Source organism: Gadus chalcogrammus, chromosome 21, assembly GCF_026213295.1.
Source record: "Gadus chalcogrammus isolate NIFS_2021 chromosome 21, NIFS_Gcha_1.0, whole genome shotgun sequence".
NCBI lineage: Eukaryota > Metazoa > Chordata > Actinopteri > Gadiformes > Gadidae > Gadus > Gadus chalcogrammus.
In genome coordinates this window covers 11014606-11037281 of record NC_079432.1, presented here as the reverse complement: position 1 = coordinate 11037281, position 22676 = coordinate 11014606, and the positions used below count along the sequence as shown (strand labels likewise).

General features: G+C 48.3%; 1 protein-coding gene across 1 annotated transcript in view; it reads left to right on the top strand.

Annotated features, from left to right (window-relative positions):
- slc24a4b (solute carrier family 24 member 4b) overlaps positions 1–18776 on the top strand; it is a 28013-nt gene extending 9237 nt beyond the window's left edge. The window contains exons 3-17 of the mRNA XM_056582026.1: positions 8342–8418; positions 10169–10243; positions 10846–10930; positions 11049–11152; positions 12101–12175; positions 12271–12296; positions 12839–12892; positions 14008–14099; positions 15528–15703; positions 15965–16109; positions 16404–16570; positions 16892–17006; positions 17379–17491; positions 17909–17974; positions 18177–18776. Coding sequence (XP_056438001.1) covers positions 8342–8418; positions 10169–10243; positions 10846–10930; positions 11049–11152; positions 12101–12175; positions 12271–12296; positions 12839–12892; positions 14008–14099; positions 15528–15703; positions 15965–16109; positions 16404–16570; positions 16892–17006; positions 17379–17491; positions 17909–17974; positions 18177–18323 — 1517 coding nt within the window. The 3' untranslated portion in view covers positions 18324–18776. The remainder of the gene's footprint in view (positions 1–8341; positions 8419–10168; positions 10244–10845; positions 10931–11048; positions 11153–12100; positions 12176–12270; positions 12297–12838; positions 12893–14007; positions 14100–15527; positions 15704–15964; positions 16110–16403; positions 16571–16891; positions 17007–17378; positions 17492–17908; positions 17975–18176) is intronic.
- Positions 18777–22676: the final 3900 nt, after the last annotated feature.

The following is a 22676-nucleotide window of genomic DNA, read 5'->3' as shown; positions in this document are numbered from 1 at the left end:
TACCTAGGGACATCTTGTAATTTGTGGTAATTGGCCATTTGTGAGTGATTTTTAGTCCTATGCAAATCTGCCCCGTCTGTAATTTGTCAAGTGAGTATTCCCTCACACAGGGGTGCTGTGCTAAATCTCGGGTAATTCCGATCTGTCATTTAATCCCCCCCCCCCCCCCCCCCCCTCACGCAAGGCCTTCATTTATAACTGCATTATTTATTAACCGTAGAGTCCTAGGTCGTCGTACAGACGTGATCATTAATCACAGAAAAGCATCTGTGCGATACACATTCATTATTTGCGCTCACATTAACAACCTTACGCATACATCATGTCAAAGCTTTGATCGGGGTTCTTCTCCGTGGCTCTGAGGAGGCAGATTGCGTCCTCCCTCGCGTGCCCGCGCCGCCGCGCCCACGGCCGTGTTCCAACATGACCGCAGGACCATACGGCGGAGGTGCCCCCACGGGAGGAGGGGCTCGGCTATTAATAGGAAACGACGTGGCGCATCAGCCCCACGCCGCGACGGATGTGTTCCTGTTCCTGCCCGCACCCTCTGGAGTTCCCCCCCCGCTGATTGTGTAACGTTTCTTCCTTGTCGTCGTCGTTGTCGTCGGTCGGGTCCCCCCCACTCTGGCATTGGCGTTGGGCCCGCATGTTGGGGGCGAAGCCGTAGCTCGCCGTCACAAGCTGGTGTTATAAGTGTTTTCTTTTTACATTTTTGGTTTGTGCTGAGTACTGCATCTAAGGCGGTGCTTAATCAGGCCGCAGTCCTGTGGGATGCATAGATTAATCTGAGCTCACTCCCTTTTTAAAATCAGTCGTTTTTTTAATTTTTTATTCCCTCCTTATCCTCGTCTCATTTGCTTGATCCCAGCGAGGGAGTGTTCTGTTTTATCTCTGGTGGTGCTACGGCTAATGTTGTTTGTGCCCGCCTTGAGATTCACTAGAGAGCGATTAGGCTTTTTTTTTTTTTTTGCTTTATATAATATTTGTCTTCTTTCGGGCTCTTTGTCAAAAGAGATGTGGCGCAGTGTCCAAGAAGGCCGTATGCGCACTGCTGCTTCATTACCGGGACTTGTTCAGTAAATGTGTGGGGATCATGTTGTGTGGTTCTACAGTAAGCTAATGCTGGTGCTGCATGGCTGTTAAAGGAGAAAAGTCTGCCGCCAACCCCCTGTGACTTTAAACGTCATTGATAGAATGCACATGGGACTGGTGTATCACTTTAGATGTCAGATTATTTCCCCACCTCCCCACATTAGCGGATGCCACTTCCTTCTTCAGTGAACCACATTAAGCCAATTGCCCCCTTTTTTTCTTTTCTTTTTTTTTGTAGCGACAAGCTTTTGAGTCATCAAGGAGGCTCAGAAGCGACGGTTCCCCGCTGCGTCGTGCCAGCGTCTTTAACAGTTACCGGCACCGCTCGGAGGAGGAGCAGTCCCGACTTGGAGCCAAAAACTGATTAGTTTACAGGGGGACACAGAATATTAAACGATGCACACTTCAGTGTTATTCCGGCGCCACAATTGTTCTCCTGCTCTTGGGTTGGTGTGACGAAGTCAACCGTGCGTGTGCATGCGTGTGTATTTGTGTCCCCCGCCTAAACCCCAGGCAAGCGAGCTAATATGGCGTGGGGCAGTGGGGGCTGGCTTCCTGGCGGGCAATCTGAGAAGAACAGGACAGTGGAACTGAACAACAAGGCAAAGGGGGGTTTATAGTGTGGCTGGGTTTGTACTATGGTATAATCCGTTTGGATTTGATTATCGTGGTTTCAGATACGCTATCAAACTAATCTGCTCATGGGGCAGAGGGGCGTGCAGGTTTAAAAAAAGAAAAGAAAAAAAAAGAGCAATGATATATTTGTTTTAGCATTGTAAGCACAAATGGTGTGAAAGGTAGGTGTGGTTGGGGTGTGTGTGTGTGTGTGTGTGTGTGTGTGTGTGTGTGTGTGTGTGTGTGTGTGTGTGTGTGTGTGTGTGTGTTGATCCGTGGCCAGAAGCTGCTGTTAACGCTGTGCCAGGTATGACCGGTATGATCTTGAAGTTTGTTTACGATGTTCTTTCCGACGGCAGTGCCAAAATATGTTATCTTTAGTCCCTTCATCGCCGGTGGTTTCATAGTTTCAGAATGGACATATCCGTGTTCTGGTCACGTTCGAGGAAATTGCTGCATCTGCAGCACCATCCGATTCATGAGATGAATTTCTTACCCCCCAACCCCCATATCACAGACTTGATGACTTGCGTATTATTAATGCCCAGTGTAAACTCTCCCCGGGGCCACGGTATGGTGACCTTACTGTCACTACATGTCACTTTTGATGGCACAGGGTGATAGTGGTCCAGCAAGGACTGCTGTGCGTTCTGGAAGTGGACGTTATATTTTATCTTATTTTTCTACTTGATATGTGACTCGATTTGTCCCCAGCCTGGCTTGAACCTTCAATCTTGGTGGTGCAGCCCCACTACATCAAAATATATATCGGGGGGGGCCTTCCGTAAAGTCTGTCGGCTGTTCTACACCGTACTGCTGTGGACTGATTTTTGGGAGCATACTTTCCTCTTTGAATATGGTCTGTTGACCCAAGTGATCTGCAAGACCGCTTAACTAGAAGGGGTCCCTAACTGAATACATCGGACACCCACATACTCCTCTGTGGGTACCTGACCATAGTCACTGAGTTCTGTAGTCACATTTGTTAGTCATTTTATTTGAATTCTTCAATTATAATTTTTTACTAAACTTGAATGGGGAGTTATGGAGTCGTGCAGCAAGTAAAGGACGCCTACTGCAGACCCTCGGGGACTTGTGACCTCCCTTACATGGTGCAACAAGGAGGTTTACGCATAACGGCACATTTAGAAACAGAAAAACCATGCGTTTATGGCAAATTTTGAAGGTCTTTCAAAGGATAATTGAACTTTATCTCCATGGAGGCTTGGATGCGGTGTGAAATGGGCTCAGTCTACACGGGCAAGGGTGCTATATATCGTGTGATTGTTCAGGCCACCACCCCCAGGGACTAATGGTGACCAGCTCCACCCTCGCCTCTGCAGGCCGGTCACTTCATCAAGCCCTCGCTTCTTACCAGGTCTGCGATGGATCATAATGTACACCCCAATTTTAACTACAGAGTTCAACGTTGCTAAGCAGCGCACGCCGTCCATTTTTGAATAACCTGTCTCTTTACGCTCTCACATCCCGTTCACTGGCTGTTGCCAAAACACGACCATCCAGTCAGTGTCACTCCTGTTCCTCTAGCATGGCAAGCTGTAAATGGCGCCTGTCGGTTGCGACCCGGCGCTCATTGTTGTGGGGCCCCACGCGCGCTAACCGTGGCTAAATGTTCACACTCGTCGCTCCTCTCCATCACAGCCGACCGCATGCGCGCTCTGCAGCAGTGTCCCCTTTAGGTTACTCAGCCAGCAGCCTGCTGGTCCAGCGAGCAAGTCTGCCTCGTTCAGCATTTCTCTCTGCCCGCTGATGCCGTGCGTGCGTACGTGCGTGCGTGTTTGTCTTTTTGCGGTGGCGTTTTTTTTTTTCTTCGTTATGTTCACCTGAACTAAGCGGTGGTTATGCTCGGGGGCGACCCGCTTGTCAACCGGTCCCGCATGGCCAGACGGGTGGACAGTGACGCCCCGTCCCTCTGTCCTTGCTTTGTTACGTGAGGGTGCTGGAGCACATCCTGCTCCTTCCCTCGGTGGTAGCTGGTCCTGCCAGAGGCTCCCTCCTGAGCTAATTGGCTACTTATAGCCAGGTAGCGAAGATCTGCCTTCCAACAATACACTTGTGTCATGGGTCGACTGGGTGCAGCGCTGGGAAGCTGAGGCTCAATTTGTTGCGCATCATGACGGTATCGTGGTTATCCATCATGCGTCAACCGTACATGCCCTCTGGGGAAACGACAACTTCAGTAAACAAAGACTTGGCTCAACCTGGGTTTGCTGGGGCAGGCCGGATGTAGAGGATTATCATATATAATATTCAATATGTAAATGTTTTCTTAGACCCTGTAACTTTTTGGCTGCATCCATCATTTTGACTCAACTTTTCTTCAAGCGAAGAAATGTATTCACTTTCTTCACTTGATTGAGTTGTGGGTGGATGGCTTTTATTATTCTGTATAAATAATAAACAAAAGTGATGACTGCGGGGGAAAAAAGTTAAGAGTGAAGGTTCATAGAAGTTAATATACTGATGTTTTTGCTAGGTTTTGATTCGCTCGGATTCCTCCTCAAGCCAAAACCTTTCCTGCTCTTTGAGAACTGGTAGGCTCCACTTTCCTAAACTGACGAACACATGTGCTCTCTAGCTTTGGCCGTATACTCCTCACTGCACATCATTGGAGAAATAATGGCCTACTTTATCAATTTGGCAACAACATCAGAGGTAGTCAGGCTTCTGCCTGTACTCTGGCCATTACCAGGCTCATCCACACATACCCCCTTTCCACCAACGCAACTCCGGTGCTGGTGCTTGTGCTTGTTCAGTGTTTGTTCTACACGCCAACTCCCAAAGAACCAGCTTGATTTTCCACAGACTATAGGGCTAGAGTAGAGCCACGTCAATGTGTCAGAGCAATGTGTCGTAGAAACGCTTCAGGACGTTTAAATAAACGAAAAAAATGAACCGTTAAAAATACGCTAACCCAGTACTAGTAGTCCTTGGTTCTTGTTTCTGGACCGGCGTAGGGTTGGTGCTGAGTTGGAATCTGTTTGTCTGGCCCAAACCAACACTGGAACTGCGTTGGTGGAAAAGGGGTAATAGACCAGTGATCCTCACCCGGTGTGGTGCGACCCACTGGGCATTGTGAGTGGCTGGCAGAGCATATGCCAAACCTTAATCTATACAAAGAAGTCCAGGGATTGACTAATGTTAATGTTTCTATTACATTGAGTTTTGCCCCAATTGTTACAGATTTTTGCCCACAAAATGTTTGATATTACATGCAGGAATTGTTGCTAACTGCGATAATTGTCAATTTCCTAAACTTTTTGGTGTGGCGGGCGGGGTTGTGACTTGAAGACTAATGGCACATGTGGGTGCTGAGGCTAGACCAGTTTTGAACCACTGCCAAATACAGTCCTGTTGCGCAACAGCTGATGACGCTGATGCATCTTAAAGAGGAACAGATTAAGAATTAATGGTGTGAACTGACCAAATGGCTTGCCTTGATGGCATTTGATTCACCGTAGTCCAAACACATTTGGCTTTAGGTTTCAAAAGTGATCGACAACAGAATTCCGTCATTAACTTATGTTGAGGGTTATCAATGTGTGCATGAAGCCAATTATGTTAAATAAATTCCACTGCAAACTTGAGGGTTCTCAGTCAATCGATTCCTTACTATTCTTTGAGGCCCATTTGATTGGAGTCTATTTTCCCTCCTGCCATTGACCAATTAACATGCATTCACATTGCCAAGGAGGTGACCGAACACATACAACCACAGTGCAGTGTCCATTGGATACGTCCCTCTGTGATCCTAGTTGCTTTACGATTTTAGATCCTGTTCAACACTTTAACTATCCTTTTTTTAATCTGAACCGATGCCTACTGGCTGAGCGAATCCCTGACAACATGGTCATACCCCCTCCAGCCCCACAATACGTTTTCTTTCTCTCCTTTTTTTTTTTTTAAAGAAAAATAATACAGCAGGGATTTCAATCCCGGCTCCATTACTACAATCTGATCACTTGGCTATACATAGTGGCGTCTTTACTGAACTTCAACCGTCGAGCTCAATACATCCCAACCCACAGCGATTTACCTTCAGCGATCTCTGCGTGTGTCTCTCGCACACACAAGCTTTTTTTTATTTTTTTTGTTCTCCCTCTCTCAGATGAGGCTATTCTTGGTGCCTGCTTTGGACTCATCATTTATTCAGAGGCTACTTGATGTTTCTGCTGTTCGCCGGTCTGTATTCACCGAGCGCCGTCCGCGCCATGCAGATACCGGCCGTCGAAGCTGGGTCATATCCGGACCGACCTCTGGGGGAGCTCAGTCCAGAGCGAGGGGGAGGGAGACACGCTTCACTCCACCCGTCAGTCATCCAACACCCTGCGAGCAGCCTGTGTGATGGCCATTTTGAACGGCTGTGGTCATCCGCCGTGGTGGCGGCGGCGGCGGTAGCATTCAATTATTGATTTGGCGCCACCGACTTCCCACGCGGGCGACCTTGAGCACAGAGCTCAGCCCTGAGGTGAACGGTTGTCTCGGCGTCACAGTGGGCAGGCATGCGGGGTATATGCCGCCCAGTGGGGTCCTTCACTCCCCGTCAAGACCACCGCCTGCGCAAAACGTTTCGCCTGTATTCATGTCCATAAGAAACGTTCTATTGTAGCAGTTGGTCTTAACCCACCCCCCTCACTTCATCCCACCCACCTTCCCTCACACACAGCAGAACCTGCCTTGATCACACGCTTGCACACAGACAGACAGCACCTTCCATGAGCCTGTCAATATCTGATCACAGCAGCAGCAACCGATCAGTTGAGGGGGGCTCTGACTTAACCCTGGAAGGTTTTGCACCTGTGGCAATGCCTCACTTGCAGGGGGCATTGATTTTGCAGATGATATCTGTTGTTCAATTATTGCCACATACCGCTGTCGGCATTGAGCTAAATCAAGGGTGTGCGTGTGTTTTATTCAGCAAAATGGCGCAAACTTTTTTGCATCATGGGCCTATTTTCCTTAACTTTCAATAATTTCAGACATCAACTGCAAGATTGACAGTTTAGACGGGCTAATCAATCCTCAAGTGACCTTGTGACCGTCAATGAGATATAAACATATGGCCATGTTTATATCGTATTTTTCTTCCATAGCTTGATATTTAACTTTTTAAAGTCTGAGGGAATGTGAAAGTGACACATCGCAGCAGAGGGAGAGCAGTCAGAACACATCAAATGGCTTCAGAATGGCAAATGCCGGAGGCGGCTTTGAAACCCTTTTGGATCCAAATCAAGGCCACGGTGTGAAATATCCATTCCATAGCCCTGGCCACTGGCCTGTTTTTCATTTTTTTGCATAATGGACATTTCTTCCACAGCTGCAATGCCATAATGCTAGAAACTCATGTGTGTGTGCGTGTGTGTCTGCTTTTCGACCGGTTGGGTCCAGGGCCCGAGCCTGGGTAATGGGTATTCGAAATCGGCGTGCCTGTGTGTGCAAAGGTGTGCCAAATCAGTCATGCACGCATCCCCCGCCACTAGGGCTGAGCTTGGGACAGGTGCAATCACCAGTCTCAGGTGAGAGCTGTTCCAATTCCCCCCCCACATCCATATGGGCCCAGGTGTGTGTGTGTGTGTGTGTGTGTGTGTGTGTGTGTGTTCATTGTCACGGGTTGTTTTTTTTCTTTATACATTATAAATGTTTTACCCTTCAAAGTAGGGCGGTGTGCGTGCGAGAGCGCTCTCATTTGAATACCGCTCCCCGCCTGGCCCTCAGACTTGCGGAGCGCGGCGGCGCTCGTTAATCAGCGGCGTGACGTGGCTCCGCGGTGGCGTCTGCCCGCGGCCGTGCGCACGGTGATCCGTTAGCGCCGTGGCGTGCCGTCACCGTGACCTTGGCCATGTGTTTTCCCAGGAAGCGGTAAGATGCTGGGGGGAAGAGGGGGGCGGAGGGGACACGGGTAGAGGGAGGGTTGACTCGTCCTCCTCCTGACTATGGGAAGACGGAGGCGGGCGGGGGCCAGCCAGGTCACACACACACACACACACACACACACACACACACACACACACACACACACACACACACACACACACACACACACACACACACACACACACACACACACACACCATGGCGGTAAAGGCGGACCCAGAGATCTGAAGCGTCTGCTGGGATCGCTCTCCCACTGTGTAAGCTGGGGGGCCAACTGCAGTAGCCAACTGTGCGCCTCTCTGCCCACCCGCTTGGACACAGTGGATCTCAACATAGCTAGTATTTTTTTAAACATAGATATTCTTCGGGGGGGGGGGGGGTCCTTTTTGATTCAGTTCAGTTCCTCCCCATCCTGGCATGTGAAGCTGTATGCAGGCACTGGGTATCCCTGGGAGCAGGGGATTGCGGTGACGCAGGCTACCGTCTTGCATTTTTAAAATAATTTTGTGTGTGTCCAATGGGAGAGCTCTGTCTAGACGGGAGTACTTCACCCAGACAGAACCATCCCAGCCTCCCAAGCCAGCAGTGGCATGCGTGCGCACACACGCAGCCTTGTGCGTGCACAAGCACACACACACACGCACGCACACACACAGTGCCGCACACATGTCTTGTGCACCGAGGGCCCATAGGTGCAGCTGGCGTGTGTTCTGACGGTAACATGTTCTCTCCTCCTCAGCGGTCCACGAGTTTCCGGAGGACCTCTTCTCCTTTGAGGAGCTGAGGAGCGGTGCCGTTGTGCTCCATATCATCGCGGTAAGCTGTGTACTCTACCCTCGTGTTTTTTATTTTTGGCTGAGTTTCTTGGCTGCAGCCGCAGCAACTGTCAAAACACTCCCAGAGGATCGGTTAAACTGTAACCTAATGCTTTTTGTTCCCTTATTTTTTTTTACAGCGATCAAAATCGTGTTTTACAATGTACCGTTTAGCGCGTTCGTAATGCCGCGGTGGCTTTTCAAAGTAATCAGTTTTTCCGACGCCGTGCATCGGGGTCTGGGGAAGGGAACACGCCGCAGGCTAGGCGTTGGGAGTGCGGAACAGGGCAGATTAAGCCCAGATTAATTTCCACCGCAGTCTACTGAGGTGTTCGCCGCCGCGGATCAATCGGCTTTGGGTCGCAGTTTCATCGAGACGTATAAACCATGTAAATATATGTACATGATGATGTGCTTTTCATTATACTGTGAACTTGCACAGAAAGGGAATGTTCACATTGAACCACAACAGAAAACGTTGCATTATCTTCTAGTTTAGGGGGGGAAACATCTAATTTGCAATGGGCCGGCTAATCAAAAATACATTGTATAAAATGTTGTAATTCTATAAAGACAAATCTAGTGATTTGCTCCTTGGCAACTTGGTTAGTTATTCTCTCTAACCATCCCCCCCACCACCCCCTGGGTCTGCTGATGTAACTCAAAGCCCGGAGCCACCTGCGGATTTCATCAGTGAACCACTGTGAAAGCAGAGATATTTCATACCTCCAATCACAACCCTTGTGTCCGTGCCCTGGCCGTTACGGCCCTGTGTGGTGAGCGGAGAGAGGCTGGGGGGCGGGGGGGGGGGGGGGGGGGGGGAGGGAGGTAGGCAGGCGGTGTACCACTGTTTGCAGCCATCTGATTGATGGTGCGGGGCGTAGCGTCGTAAATTTCCTCCCGAGATAGGGGTCGAGAGGTAACAACCCGTCGATACTCCGAACAGCGGCCGCAACAATGGGAGAACGCAGACACTCGCGCCTAGTCTTAACCAAAGGCGGCGGAATGACCTCCTCTACCCTCTGCGGGGCCCCAGTGGATAATAATTCACACGCACGCACACACATTAATGTTACATCGTTCAGGGAAAGTGGTGTAATCATAGCCCTGGCTGGCAGCGTGCAAACACAATGCGATGTCTACATGCAGCCCTGGCAGTGGCTAATGCACGAGAAGCCCTCCGCGAAAGATAAACCATGATGGAGGACATGCAGATTTGCCCTGCGAGGCGATGATCAGCGTGAACGGCTCCCATCCATCCGGGGCGGGTTCCTGTCTCTCAAACTCTGAGCTCCGTCGGCGAACGCAAGAACGAAATCCCTTCTGACTGATCCGTCAATGACACCACAAAGCAAAGTTTGTGCATTCTCGAAAATGGTCCACGCACGCTCACTATGGTGCTTGCTATGCACCCTGTGGCGATTGAGCCACGACTTTTTAATAGACTGATCTGGCTGCAATATCAGAACAGAAACGCCTGCAGGGTTCTGCTGGTGACTGCAGTCTTGCACTGCCCCCTGTGGACAGCATAGGGAACGGCAGCCATGCGCTGAGACGCTTAATGATGTCGCAACCAATCTATAATTAATATAACTCACAAAGTGGAAGAATTTAACTTTTTGGCTGTTATGCGTTTCCCACACCATCACCCGACTTAATTGTCGTTTCGTTGTTCAGCATCTTTTTTGCACGCAGGTACATGCACCCTTCCCTCCCCCTCAAATGTTGCTCATGTGCTTGTGTCTTCCCAGGCTCTCTACATGTTCTTGGCCCTGGCTATAATATGCGACGACTACTTTGTGACGTCGCTGGAGAAGATCTGCGAGGTACCGATGCGTCTTGTTATTTATTAATTTATTGTATCCTTCACTCTTTCAGTGTTGCGTTGGTCGGCATGAGAAACTGTGAGAAGCCTGCCTCCCAAAAAAAAACATTTTGACACATTCACACACACCAGAAGGACTGCGCACTAGAACTGCATTTTATAGTCTGTGGGAAGAGCAACTGAATTCTATTGCATTTTTGTTTAGTGAACTGAACATGCAGGTTCCCTGTGTGTGTGTGTGTGTGTGTGTGTGTGTGTGTGTGTGTGTGTGTGTGTGTGTGTGTGTGTGTGTGTGTGTGTGTGTGTGTGTGTGTGTGTGTGTGTGTGTGTGTGTGTGTGTGTGTGTGTGGTGGGGGTGTGTGTGGGGGGGGGGGGGTGTGTGTGCGCAAGGCTTCTTGCCGGTATACCCTCAAGTTTGCCTTTAATGTTTTATTTGCTTCGCTGGAGAAAATGCTTTGTGGTCAACAGTTTCTAAAAGAATCCCCGAACATTTTCTCCAGTGAAGCAAATAAACCATTAAAGTTTTGGGGGCTTCAACTTGAATGGCTCACAGGAGGGCATTTCCTCCTCCTTTATTTTGGTGCTTTTTGTTTCTTCCTCAAGAAACTGGACCTGAGTGAGGACGTGGCCGGGGCCACCTTCATGGCAGCTGGCAGCTCCGCACCAGAGCTGTTTGCCTCCGTCATCGGTAGGAAACACACAAACATACACAGAAACACACACAGAGGGAGAGATACAGATGTTCCTGTACAGTTCATGTTTGCTCTTTCTGATTGGCCGCCCCTCCGCCTTGCACCATTTTGTAGGTGTCTTCATCACCCACGGCGATGTGGGGGTGGGGACCATCGTGGGCTCAGCTGTCTTCAACATCCTGTGCATCATTGGCGTCTGTGGGATCTTCGCTGGACAGGTGTGTGTGTGTGTGGGACGGGGGACGGGGGGGGGGTGCGAAGTATTGTTTTGACTGCATTGCTCATTAATATACAGAATAGAGAGCTGGCCCATTTGCAGCAGGTTTTTGGGGGATATTTGTTTTGTGTAGTTTCACAGATTTTGTTTTGGCTGGAGGGGAAGCCATCTGCTCCGGTCGGTTTTACTCAGACGCTCCAACCTCTTCTGCAGTTTCCTTTTGCTCCATTCGTGAGAGCGGGACGCAGTGCCTGCGTTTGAATGAGCAAATATCTCCCGAGTGTGCATTCCCGGCCTCCGCCAGAAGTTTACTTTAAATCATGACAATCTTTGCCCTCTGGATGAGGCTCTTATCTGGTCCTCAAAATGCACTTTTACAGTCCTTTATTATTTTGGTTATGCAATCAACACAATTGGTTCATGGTTCGGTTGGGAACTTAAATTAGCTGCAGGGCAAAAGCAACAGAAGTCGAGTCACAAAACCTTAAAAAAAGGGATAGAAATGCAAGAAAACCTGTAAAACAAACATAATCCCTACAATAACCCTCTCCTTTGAAAACGACATATCCCTAAAGCACACTTTTTTTTTTATAATGTTTGAAAGGGAAGTACACAAAATTCGCTTCAAAAATGTAACCGCAATTTAAAATGTATTTTTTTTATTTCAACAAATGATAATCACAACGTAAATCAAATGGCAGTGGCGTAGCTGGGAAACGGATATAATAACACCCTCCATAGTAACTGACAAGATGATAGTAAACCAACCCTCCAAACAGCCATGCCCCCACGACCAGGAACGGAGGAACACGGGGCCGGCGGCACACAGGGGGACGGGGTGGGCGGCTGGTCGCTGAGGGTTGGGGGAGCAAAGTGTCACTTGGCTCGCTTCCCCTGCTGAAAATGTCCCCCCCCCACACCCCCCCCCCACACCCGGATAATGATTCAGGTGGTGATGCTGACCCGCTGGTCGGTCTTCAGGGACTCCTTCTACTACACCCTGTCCGTGGTGGCGCTGATCGCAGTGAGTGGGAGCCGTCGATGGGGCTGTAGTATTGTCAGACGCAAACGATGCACATTTGTAATCCTGTTTCTTTGCTCTTCTTTTCCCCCGTGCAGTTCATCTACGATGAGAAGATTGTGTGGTGAGTGGGCCAAATGCTTTACCTTTCTCCAGGTTGTTGCTGTTTGATGTTGGAAACACAAGTGTAATGCCATTGATTTGTCGATGCATTTGATTGACTGCCAACACCTCCAGTAGAAACGTTCAAAAGCAACAGCCTTTCTTTTATTTCTTTTTTCTACCTGAAAGCATAATATTTAACAGTCCTCCCTTACAATTCATTTTTAAGTCTTTTGAAGTCCCTTAGGTGTCCCTTAAATGATTGAGGAGAGGCAGGGCACGGGAATAAATTCATACTTTATTTAGTTTCCAATGGAAACTAAATTTAACTGAATTAATAGTGCTGATTTTAATGAATGTATTGTTTTTGCCAAGAAGGTTCAACCAAAGTCGCCATTAATATTGTCAAAATATACAGACTTGAACGAAGGTCATAACGACATTAGCATACATATGAAGATTGGGTGTTTATTGGAAGAAATTGCTGGAGTGCACAGTCTCTAGAGAGTAATGGAGATGCAACGTGATTTGCTCTCTCTCTCTCTCCCCGTCTCTCTCCCTCAGGTGGGAGAGTCTGGTGCTGGTGCTTATGTACGTCGGCTACATTGTCGTCATGAAGTGAGTTATTTATGTAAATGCCTTCTCCTCCATAAATGTGACCCCATTCAAAAACGCAGGCAGGCTGACTAAGAATGATGTGCTGCATGCACAACGCATACCAAGACACACACACGAACACACACACACACACAGTCAGGAACCTCCCCATGTTGCAGATTCAGTCGGTTACACTGAGACCACTGGGGGGGGGGGGGGGGGGGCGGTGGTGGGGTCAGTTGACCCGGCCGGTAATCTGTGGTGCACACTGCGGCAGCCTGCTCTCTCCTCACGCCAAGAGTTTTAATCTCTCTCGCTCTTTCTCTCTCTCGCTCTGTCGCTCAGTCCGCAGTGGCAAAGAGCACACTTCCCCCTCCTAACATTTGGCGAGGAGGAAGTAATTCCAGTAAAGACAATAGGCCTACCTCCACCATTACAAAACAATACAACACTAAGACGGCTCCAGGAAGTGATATTTCAGCTGTAAATCTCCACTCCCCTACGGTGGAATCCTGTCGCGTGTTTTTCCCAGAGCCCTGTGCTGTGGGGTCTGCTGTGAGAATTTGTTAAATGTCCGTTGTTAATGTGAGCTTGCACATTATGACTATGAATATGCATGGTATGCCTGCGTTGCGTGTTCCGGCTGCACCACTGGAGCACACAACGTGTGATCGGAGGATTGCCCAAAGACGTCAACGGGAGCCGGTGTCCCCTGAGCAGCGGCGCGGCAGGGCTTATATAGAGCGCCGCCGCAGGGTCTGCACGTGTGCAGCTCATTCAGTAGGCCTAGTTCGTCATGCATTGAACCGCTTGTAGTCGTGTGGTGTTGGGTCCGTCGGTACTGGTCGGGTTGGTCCCTAAAATTTGGTCTGAATACAAATGTGTTCATGTGTCAATCAATCGATGATTGACAACGGTTGAACTTGGGTTTGACCGTTTGAAGACAGACTCTGATAGAACAGTGATTCTCAAAGGAGGGGTGTATTTTAGACGGGGGCTTCGCAAGCAGTCAGGTGGTGTGAGCTGGGTGGAAAGAAACCTAGCTCCTGGACCTACACTCACAGCCTCAACCAGCCTTTTGTCCCGAGATCAAAATGTCTTCTTGTCCTACCAGTTTTTTATCGGTTTAATCCCAGGTTCAACTCGAGCATGCAGAAGTTCTTCACCGGCAAGCCCGGGAAGACCGTGGCCAACGGTAACGCGGCGGCCAGCAGTGAGATGGAGGACGGTAATGCTAGTTACAATGTTTGTAGTGACGACTCGTCATGGCCCTTGCTGTCCGCAGGTAAGGTTAACCAGACAGGCGGGAAATCCCCAAGCCCCCCCCCCCCCCCCCCCCCCCACTGCTCACCCGTTCTCTCTCGCCCGCCCACTTCCTCACCCCTGATAAACCGGTCATTCTGGGAAATGAAAATATGTCTTGAGTGGAAAACTACGCTAGGTAAGGTTTAGTCACCAATGCACATGGCTCTGTTATTATCAGCTCATAATAAATATTGTTATCAGCAACATGGTTACAAAAGAAAACGACAAGAAAAGTAAACTTCAGGAAGTTCGATGACTTATCTTAGGCCAGCTGAAGACTTTCCTGTCAGCCATATTTATTTTGACCTTGCAAATTTCCTTAGCTCTCTAACCTGTGGGCAAAAGGGCTTTCTGCAAAGCTTTATTAAAAATCTTCTGTGGCTATTGGTCGCTTCTAGCGTTTTCCCCTTTCTTTATACTTTCGGTGCGCCTGTCTGCTTAGCCTTACTAAACCTGCTTACATGCCTTTTCCTCCATGTGTTGAAGTGTTTTAACGTGTCACTGCTACCTCTCCTCAGCCCGGACCCGCTGAGGACCTGAGCAGTGTTCTTCATTATATTCATCAGTAGAAAGTTTGCTTATGGGGGGCTATTTATGGAACATTGTTTAATTGTGTAATTTGCATGTGTAATGAGTCCAATAATCATTTTTAAGGACTTTTATTGCTGCACGTAAGCCTGTTTGGACCTTAATGGGCAGCTAATGTTTATATGGTCAACATTTGCAAATCAGCAATCATTCTAAAATTTTACTCCTCCAGAGTATTACATTTTTTTGAGACTATTGAGAAAAAATTCTCAATAGTCCTTCATTTTGCGGTATGTAATGTCTATTAAAATGTCTAAGGCTTGCCTAGTAGCAGTTACACATTTTTACTGTTCAGTGCTTTTAGGTTCCAAGATACCAATTAAATACTTAAACAGGCACTATGATAATTTTCAATTGCAGCTATTTACTCAAGCATAAAATGTTGTAGTCCAGCAAATCCTTTAATTCTCCCGTGAAGCTTCCTCGCTTAAGTTTCAAATTTGTGGTTAAGGCCAGCCATTGGTCCATTGAGCTGTGCGTTCCACCCTTCAACCAGTGTCAAGACCTTATCACAAGTCAAGCTCCACCCCTGACTTGTGATTGGCCTGCCTAAAATGTTGGTCATTCTCCAGGCTCCCTGGTAACGAACCTGCCACAAAAGAGACTGGAGATGGAGACCACCGTAACTGTAGCTACAACTTCAGCCACTAGAGGCTGCTCATGTGAAAATTTGCTTAGTGCAAATGAAATGGTGTATCTGGCAACTGATATGCTCTCCAAATATATGCTACAAGCTCATCTTGTTTGCCCTTTGCTTCTCTAGTCAAACCTAGCCAAGCCTCGCAATTCAGTCGTGGTTCAGTGGTCATGGTGGACGAGATCATCAACGCCAACCCACCCAAGTATCGTTTCCCAGAGGCCGGCCTCCGCATCATGGTCACCAGCCATTTTGGACCCAAGACCCGGCTACGCATGGCCAGTCGCCTGATAATCACAGAGGTACAAATGGGTTTTCTTTAGTAACCGGTGAACTGTTAATATCATAATATCCCCCTTTTGAAGTGAGTACTTGTAATGCTTCATCCCATTCATATAAAAGTTGAATCATGTTGATGTGCATTGAAATCTAGCGTGTGTATTGTTGCGTCATCCTTTCGTTACCTTTATTGCGTCACGCTAAAGCTTGCTTTGCAGTTAGGCTAGCAGCTGTGATATTGGCTTGAGTTTGTTTGACTGAGTTTATGCTTTTATGCTTGTAAGCGCCAGAAGTTGGTCCAAGCTGCCAACGGCGTCGAGACGCAGGTCATTGACGGAAAGGTCAACGACATTGAGAACGGAAACGTCCCCGAGGACAAGCCCAGTGAGGAGAAGGAAAACGAGACCATCTCCCCCTTCCATATTCCAGGTATCATTTATTTATTGATCTGATCCATGCTCTTTTTGGTTACGGAAATTGTCAAAAGGTGTGGCATGAGGGAGAAATGTGAAGTTATCATGCCAATTCACTGATTCATTAGTCTACAGAATGTGTTCTGATCAAAACGCACCATTTCATCAGCCTCAAGTGTGGACTTCAACTTCAATTCTCTGGGGGGCCTTCTGGAAATGAGTTGATGGCCTCGTATCGTGACTCGAGTGATCATTCTCCTTGGCTGCTCAAAAAGACTCAAACAGACCTTGAACTGTATGTCCGTTGCAGCCGGCATTGGCAGCAAGACTAAATGGCTGATTTCCTGGCCACTGCTCCTCATCCTCTTCTTCACCATCCCAAACTGCGCCAAACCTCGTTGGGAGAAGTTCTTCATGCTGTCCTTCATCCTCTCCACCGTCTGGATCGCCATCTTCTCCTACCTGATGGTCTGGATGGTGAGTGTATACGAGTAGTTGGGGAAACTGCTGAATCACTCCAATTGGCCATTTGCCTAATTGGGACGTCTAAACCGCATCACTTCCTGTGTGAGTGTCACTTCCTGCCGATGGACAATCAAATTATATACGGTATATTTTTTCTTGCATCCGATTACAATTTATATTTTGATTGGTTAAAGACGAGTCTACTACAAATTGAAATTGAAAGTTACGACAAAGTCGTTCTTCTCTTGGCAGTCGGTGGAAGGTCAAGTTTATTGATAACTTAAATTGTAACTCCTTTTGACAACACTGACTGCTCCATCCCATAATGTGTAGGTCACCATCATCGGCTTCACCCTGGGCATCCCCGACGTCATCATGGGCATCACCTTCCTGGCCGCCGGCACCAGCGTTCCCGACTGCATTGCCAGTCTCATCGTGGCGCGTCAAGGTTGGCACTAGTAGTATAATAGTGGTGTATTAAAGTGCTGTATGGTCATCAGTGAAGCGCTCAACACATGAGGATGTAGCCAGCCAACAGACAGGTGTGCTGCGTGTTTTACTCTTAACTCTTTTATTAAGAAAGCTGTTGGGTTTAAATGTTGTTTCTTTTACGTTGGAAAAAGCTAGCATCTGATTGGCCGCACTTCAAGAGGTCAGCGTTAACCCGGGTCAAAGCTGAAAAATGTTTGACCTTGAAGCACAGCTTCACATCGGAAATCTGAGCGTAGTGCTGCACCTAGGAAAGGCTCGGTGCTAGATTTGTCTTCAACACTTACATTGGTTACAAGCTTGGAACGGTGGTCTCATCCGTCTGCTCCAGGACTGGGTGACATGGCAGTGTCCAACACCATCGGCAGCAACGTGTTTGACATCCTGGTGGGTCTTGGAGTGCCCTGGGCCCTCCAGACCATGTGCGTGGACTATGGCTCTGAGGTAAGTGGGTGGGGGTCTGATGTCACTTGCCAAACAGTGACGCATAAACAGTGGAAAATGTGACTTCCAAGCATGCCGTTACTCTTAAAATATCTATGACTGTGATCTAGGTGCTCTTTAGTTTGTTAGTTATTTCTATAAACATTTTGTAAAATGGCAAACATTGTGGGACACAACAGTAGAAACAAAGAAAACTGAGTCGTGCTGAACCAGTGCCAATACTCTAGGGGCCAGAACACTCCACTCTGAAGTGCAACCAAGCATTAGATTAATCGTAAAACATCTGTGACTGACGTTTAAATTATTTTTTCAATTGCATATTTTTTTCCGTTCTTAAATGAGGCCAGGCTAATTGCCGATTGGTTTATATGTGTCTTCCTCTGCTTGCTGATTGGTGTGCTGCTTCCTGTGTGCTAGGTGATGATCAACAGCCGGGGGCTGGTGTACTCTGTGGTGCTCCTGCTGGGCTCCGTCGGTCTCACAGTGAGTGGAATTGACAAAGTTGCCTAAATAAAACGTATATATTTTTAATAGCCAAAAAGGTTTAAGACTGGCAACAATGAACTAAGTGCATCCCTCGTATCTAGGTGCACCACAATACATTCGGCAGGTTTGTCACCAGAGACACTGCGCAGTACTGAGCTGTCTTAGGTTGTAGCGTGACTGATGTGAGCTCCTCACCCAGGTGCTGGGCATCCACCTGAACAACTGGAGGCTGACCCCCAAGCTGGGCTTCACCGTGCTGGTGCTGTACGCCATCTTCCTCTGCTTCTCCATCATGATAGAGTACAACGTCTTCACCTTCGTCAACCTGCCCATGTGCTTGGAGTAGAAGAGCAGAGGGGGAAGGGCGTGGGAAACGTCCTCAACCCTTTTCTTGATTTCCGAGACCCCCCCCCCCCCCCCCCCCTCAACACCAAAACACAGACACACACACACATACACTCGTCCTATTACATGTTACACACACGGCGCACTTCTGTGCCGAAACCCAAAGTGATACTGGATCTCATTCTGTCCGCAGACTTCTAGATGTGTCCCCTCCCCTCTCTATCTCATCCTCACCCCGACCCAACCACACCACTCCTTACTCTAACCGCATAACCTTGCCTGCGAAAAAAAATAATCTAACGTTTTGTCTCTTCTATGACCTACAACTTGTTTACCCCAAGTTTGTTTGCAAAAAAAAAAGAAACAAAAAAGAAGTTGCCCCCCTTCGTCTGATTGGCCGCTCCTTCGACTCAGCGCTGGCCCTTTTTACGCCCTTATTCGGGCATTCAGCCTCCCCACTCCCCAACCGCCCTCTCTGCCCTGTTAAGTCTGTGTGCTCTTGCTGCACCCCCGCCCCCCCCCCCCCTGTCGTCAAGCATGGCTTTATATAGATGTCAGGGCACCTGCTGTCTCAGGGGCCCTTCTTTCTGACTTGTAGGTGTTTCACCCACTGTCTCCCGCTGTAGATTTACACACATATACACACATACACACATACACACGCCACCACAAACATCATGAGACTCTGGGGCTAGGGGCCTGAATCCCGCTTTAATACGGACCCCCCCCCCCCCCCAACCTCCGGGAGAGACCCACACTCTGTCCACGTTCTGACATCTCTATAGGTTGACCCATGTCACCCCTACCCCCACCCCTCCAACCGACGCTATACACAGACCACACACATGAACACGCACACACGCACACGTCTCTGTGGCAGCTCGCCTCTCAAGGTGTGGCTCTGGAAGACATCAAGGACCCAGGGGGGAGATGTGGTGTGTGTGTTGTCACACCTCGGGGCCCCCCCACCACCTACCCCACGCCTCATCCTCTACCTTCCCCCTCATCTAGATTAAATCTGCGTTTTGTGTTGTCCAATCTCTCCCTCTCTCCATATTTCCAGAGGGCATTCCTTTGAAGTGTGCTAGGTGTCTGGTCCCCGGCCGAAGGAGACCGCAGGGACCGTCTGTACGAGCAGCACTCTGCACAACCATGTAACATTATTTTGTCTGTTTTATCTTCAAAACCAAGTTTTGAAATTGGTGTGAAACACGAGATGCTGAGGCAGTCTGAAAGGACAAGTTATTTATTTTGTTTGTCACTAATTGCACATGGAAATGTTCTTTCGCCCTTGTGCGGCAAGGATGAATTTGTTTTTTCTCCTCACCATTGAGGTGGGGATGGTCAGCTGGTGGTGCTTTACTCCATAGCTCAGATATATATATATATATTTATTTTTCATTCTAAAGTGTTTGGTCCAATCCACCCTGTCCCTGCCTCATGGACACTAAACGGTTGGAGGATAGACGGTATGGGAAACGTTAAATTCCCACTCTCGGATGGCTAAGTAGTGCGTCAGTCGTGTGTGGGTTTCTACCAGGTTGATTTAAGCCCACATTTTGAGGCAGCTCGATGACGAGTGCTGTATAAAGTATATATTAAATAACGTGACTGTCTTCTATAATACCGTCTCGCCACCAGAGGGCAGAGTACCTCAATACTCCCTCCGACAACACCACCACCACAACCGTGCATGGCAGGGGTTTCAACCACACCGATGTGGGTTATCAGGGAAAACTGAGCTGGACAGCACCTGGAGGTGGCGCCGGGGATGGCGTTCTCTTGATTTATTTATTTTTCTGGACTACATGTAGATATTGCACTTTAAAAAAACATCTAACATAAACAAGTCGTCCTCTCATTCTGAATCAACTAGTGCTTCCTTCTGTGAGTGCATATTTTCGGTGTACGTTTTCAGTGTCGGTGCGCGGGACTGCATGTATGGGCAAAATTAGCAATCTGAGTGTGTGTGAGCGAGCGTGTGTGAGTGTATGTATGTGTTGTGTACAAGCACGCTCAAAACTGGCCCCACAGTGTTTCTTTCTCACACTGGCCCACCCTACCCCTCTCCCCATCCCCCCCGTCCCCCCCCGTCCTACACACAGACCTTCGCCTCCCGCCTCCCCACAGATCACTGGGACGTCCTGACACACTGAGCACACCCTCCTCTGTCTGCAGTGCATGCTGGGACGCCAAACGCAGCTTATGTGGGACATGGCCCAGGCCACGTCGCACACATGGGTGGGAGGTGGTGAAACAGACAAACGAAAAAAACACAAAACATTGGCAGCTACGAGGCTACACTGCAATCAAGACAAAATGCAAAATTGCCTGTTGTGGAGTCCAGTCCGGTCTGGGCTGCGTGGGGGGGTGTTGAGGGCAAACGATGAACATTGTCTTTTCCTCTGCCACTGCGATGGCGGGTGGTTCTTGTATATGCAAACTCAATGTAAAGATTCTCTATGATGGTGTGCACATGGTGTCCACCACCGGGAACCCCCGTCCCCCCTCTCCTCCCCCCTCCCCCCTCCCCTTTTGTGAGGCTGCCATATTCTGAGGGGATTCTGTGGAGGCGTGACGTCTAGTATTTATTTATTTGTGAGCTCACAGGTGCATACACAGGGGTGGGGTGGATGGCCACGAACAGAAGCGCCAGGGGAAGAGTTTATTTATTGATTTTTTTTTTGGGGGCCGCTGAAATGTTGCTTAGGTGGGGTGAGGTCAAAACTCCCTCCCTCCCCACCAACTTTAGGCTATTGTTAGCTGGGGGGGTAGGGGAGGTGATTTGGGATCTGCTTTCATTCTGCTGCCCCCTGTGGCGGGAGGCCCGGTGCATACCGAATCACGAAAATGGTGGCAGCCATTTCCTTTTCTGACAGGCTGAGGCGAGACCTTCAGCGGTGGTGTGTGTGGAGTTCTCTCTCTTGTGTCTGTGGCACACTGAGCTGCTACACTTTCTGGGATTTTTCAAATTGCTCAGATTTTTGCTCTTTGTAAGGATACAATCACGCGGGGTTCCTGCCGACACGCACACAGACACGCACACACAGACACAGATACACACACAGATGGACACACACACACACATGCACAAAGATGGAAACACACACACAGATGGACACACAGATGCAGACGCACAAAGACAGACTTTCATAGACAGACACACACATTGACACGCACAGACTCTCACAGACACTTGCATAGACTGACGTAGACAGACAGATACACACATTCTGAGTGCCATTCTTTATCGTTTAGTAACTGCTCCAAGGGCAGTATATTCAGCACCGCGTTCTGTGTACATCCATTATATATTTGATATGCGATGGAAATTTTGTTTATTCTCTTGGCAGGGTACCCTGCCCCAAGATGGCGACACGGTATGTTGAGTTTTGGGGGGGGGGGGCGGGCATCTTGGTTTATTTATTTGTCTTGGGTTTTTTAGCGAGTCAGGTGTCGATGCAGGGTTCTGAGCAGCTAATGAGGGTGGCATGGGATCTGTGTTCCCCTGTGCGGTCATGACCCCCTCCCTCTTGTGGCGTTAGACGTGTGTGGTTACATGACAACAGGTAACATGGCTCCTCATTGGACCTCCCTACTCGTCCCGCCCCCCCCCTCCATCCCCCTCCCCAAATCTCCCGTGTACCATCGTGACGGCGAACTATGGGTGGGTATAGGGACCTTTTACTACTTATACTGCTACTACTAGTACTACTAAAGTCACTTTTTTTGGTTTTTGTTTTTCTTAAAAACAAACACGCAAAACAAGACAAAAAAAATAGAACGACAACCGTAGAATTCAGATGCCATAAGTTGTAACTGTACATAAATGCGAGATTTGTACGGTGAACCGTGTGTGTACACGCACACGAAAAGAACAAAAGCGCACACGTTAAATGGCACACGCGTACAAGTTATGACTACTGAACACTGAGAGGAACGGTATGTATTTTCTCGAATGAATGCGACCTGTTGCACTGTGAGCTCAATGTGACGTGAGAGTTGTTTGTCAATATTATTAAATGATGAAAAAAGATATATATATATATAATATTTAATGTAAAGTTAGTTACTATGAAACATTACTGAGAACATCTGTATAACTTATATGAATGTATTGTCTTGCTATACTGGACATATCCAAATGATGCATTTTATTGTAAAGCAATAATGTGGGGGAAAAAATAAAATGGCAAAAAATAATTCCTGTACATCCGTCTCATAAATTCTTGGACCATCACATGTGAAACGCCTAAATTAAAGAAGCCATTTGTACATGTAACTCTTGGACTTGCAGTTCTTTATTTCATTAAATAATCCACAATGCACCCGTAGTGGCCCCAAAAAGACATTT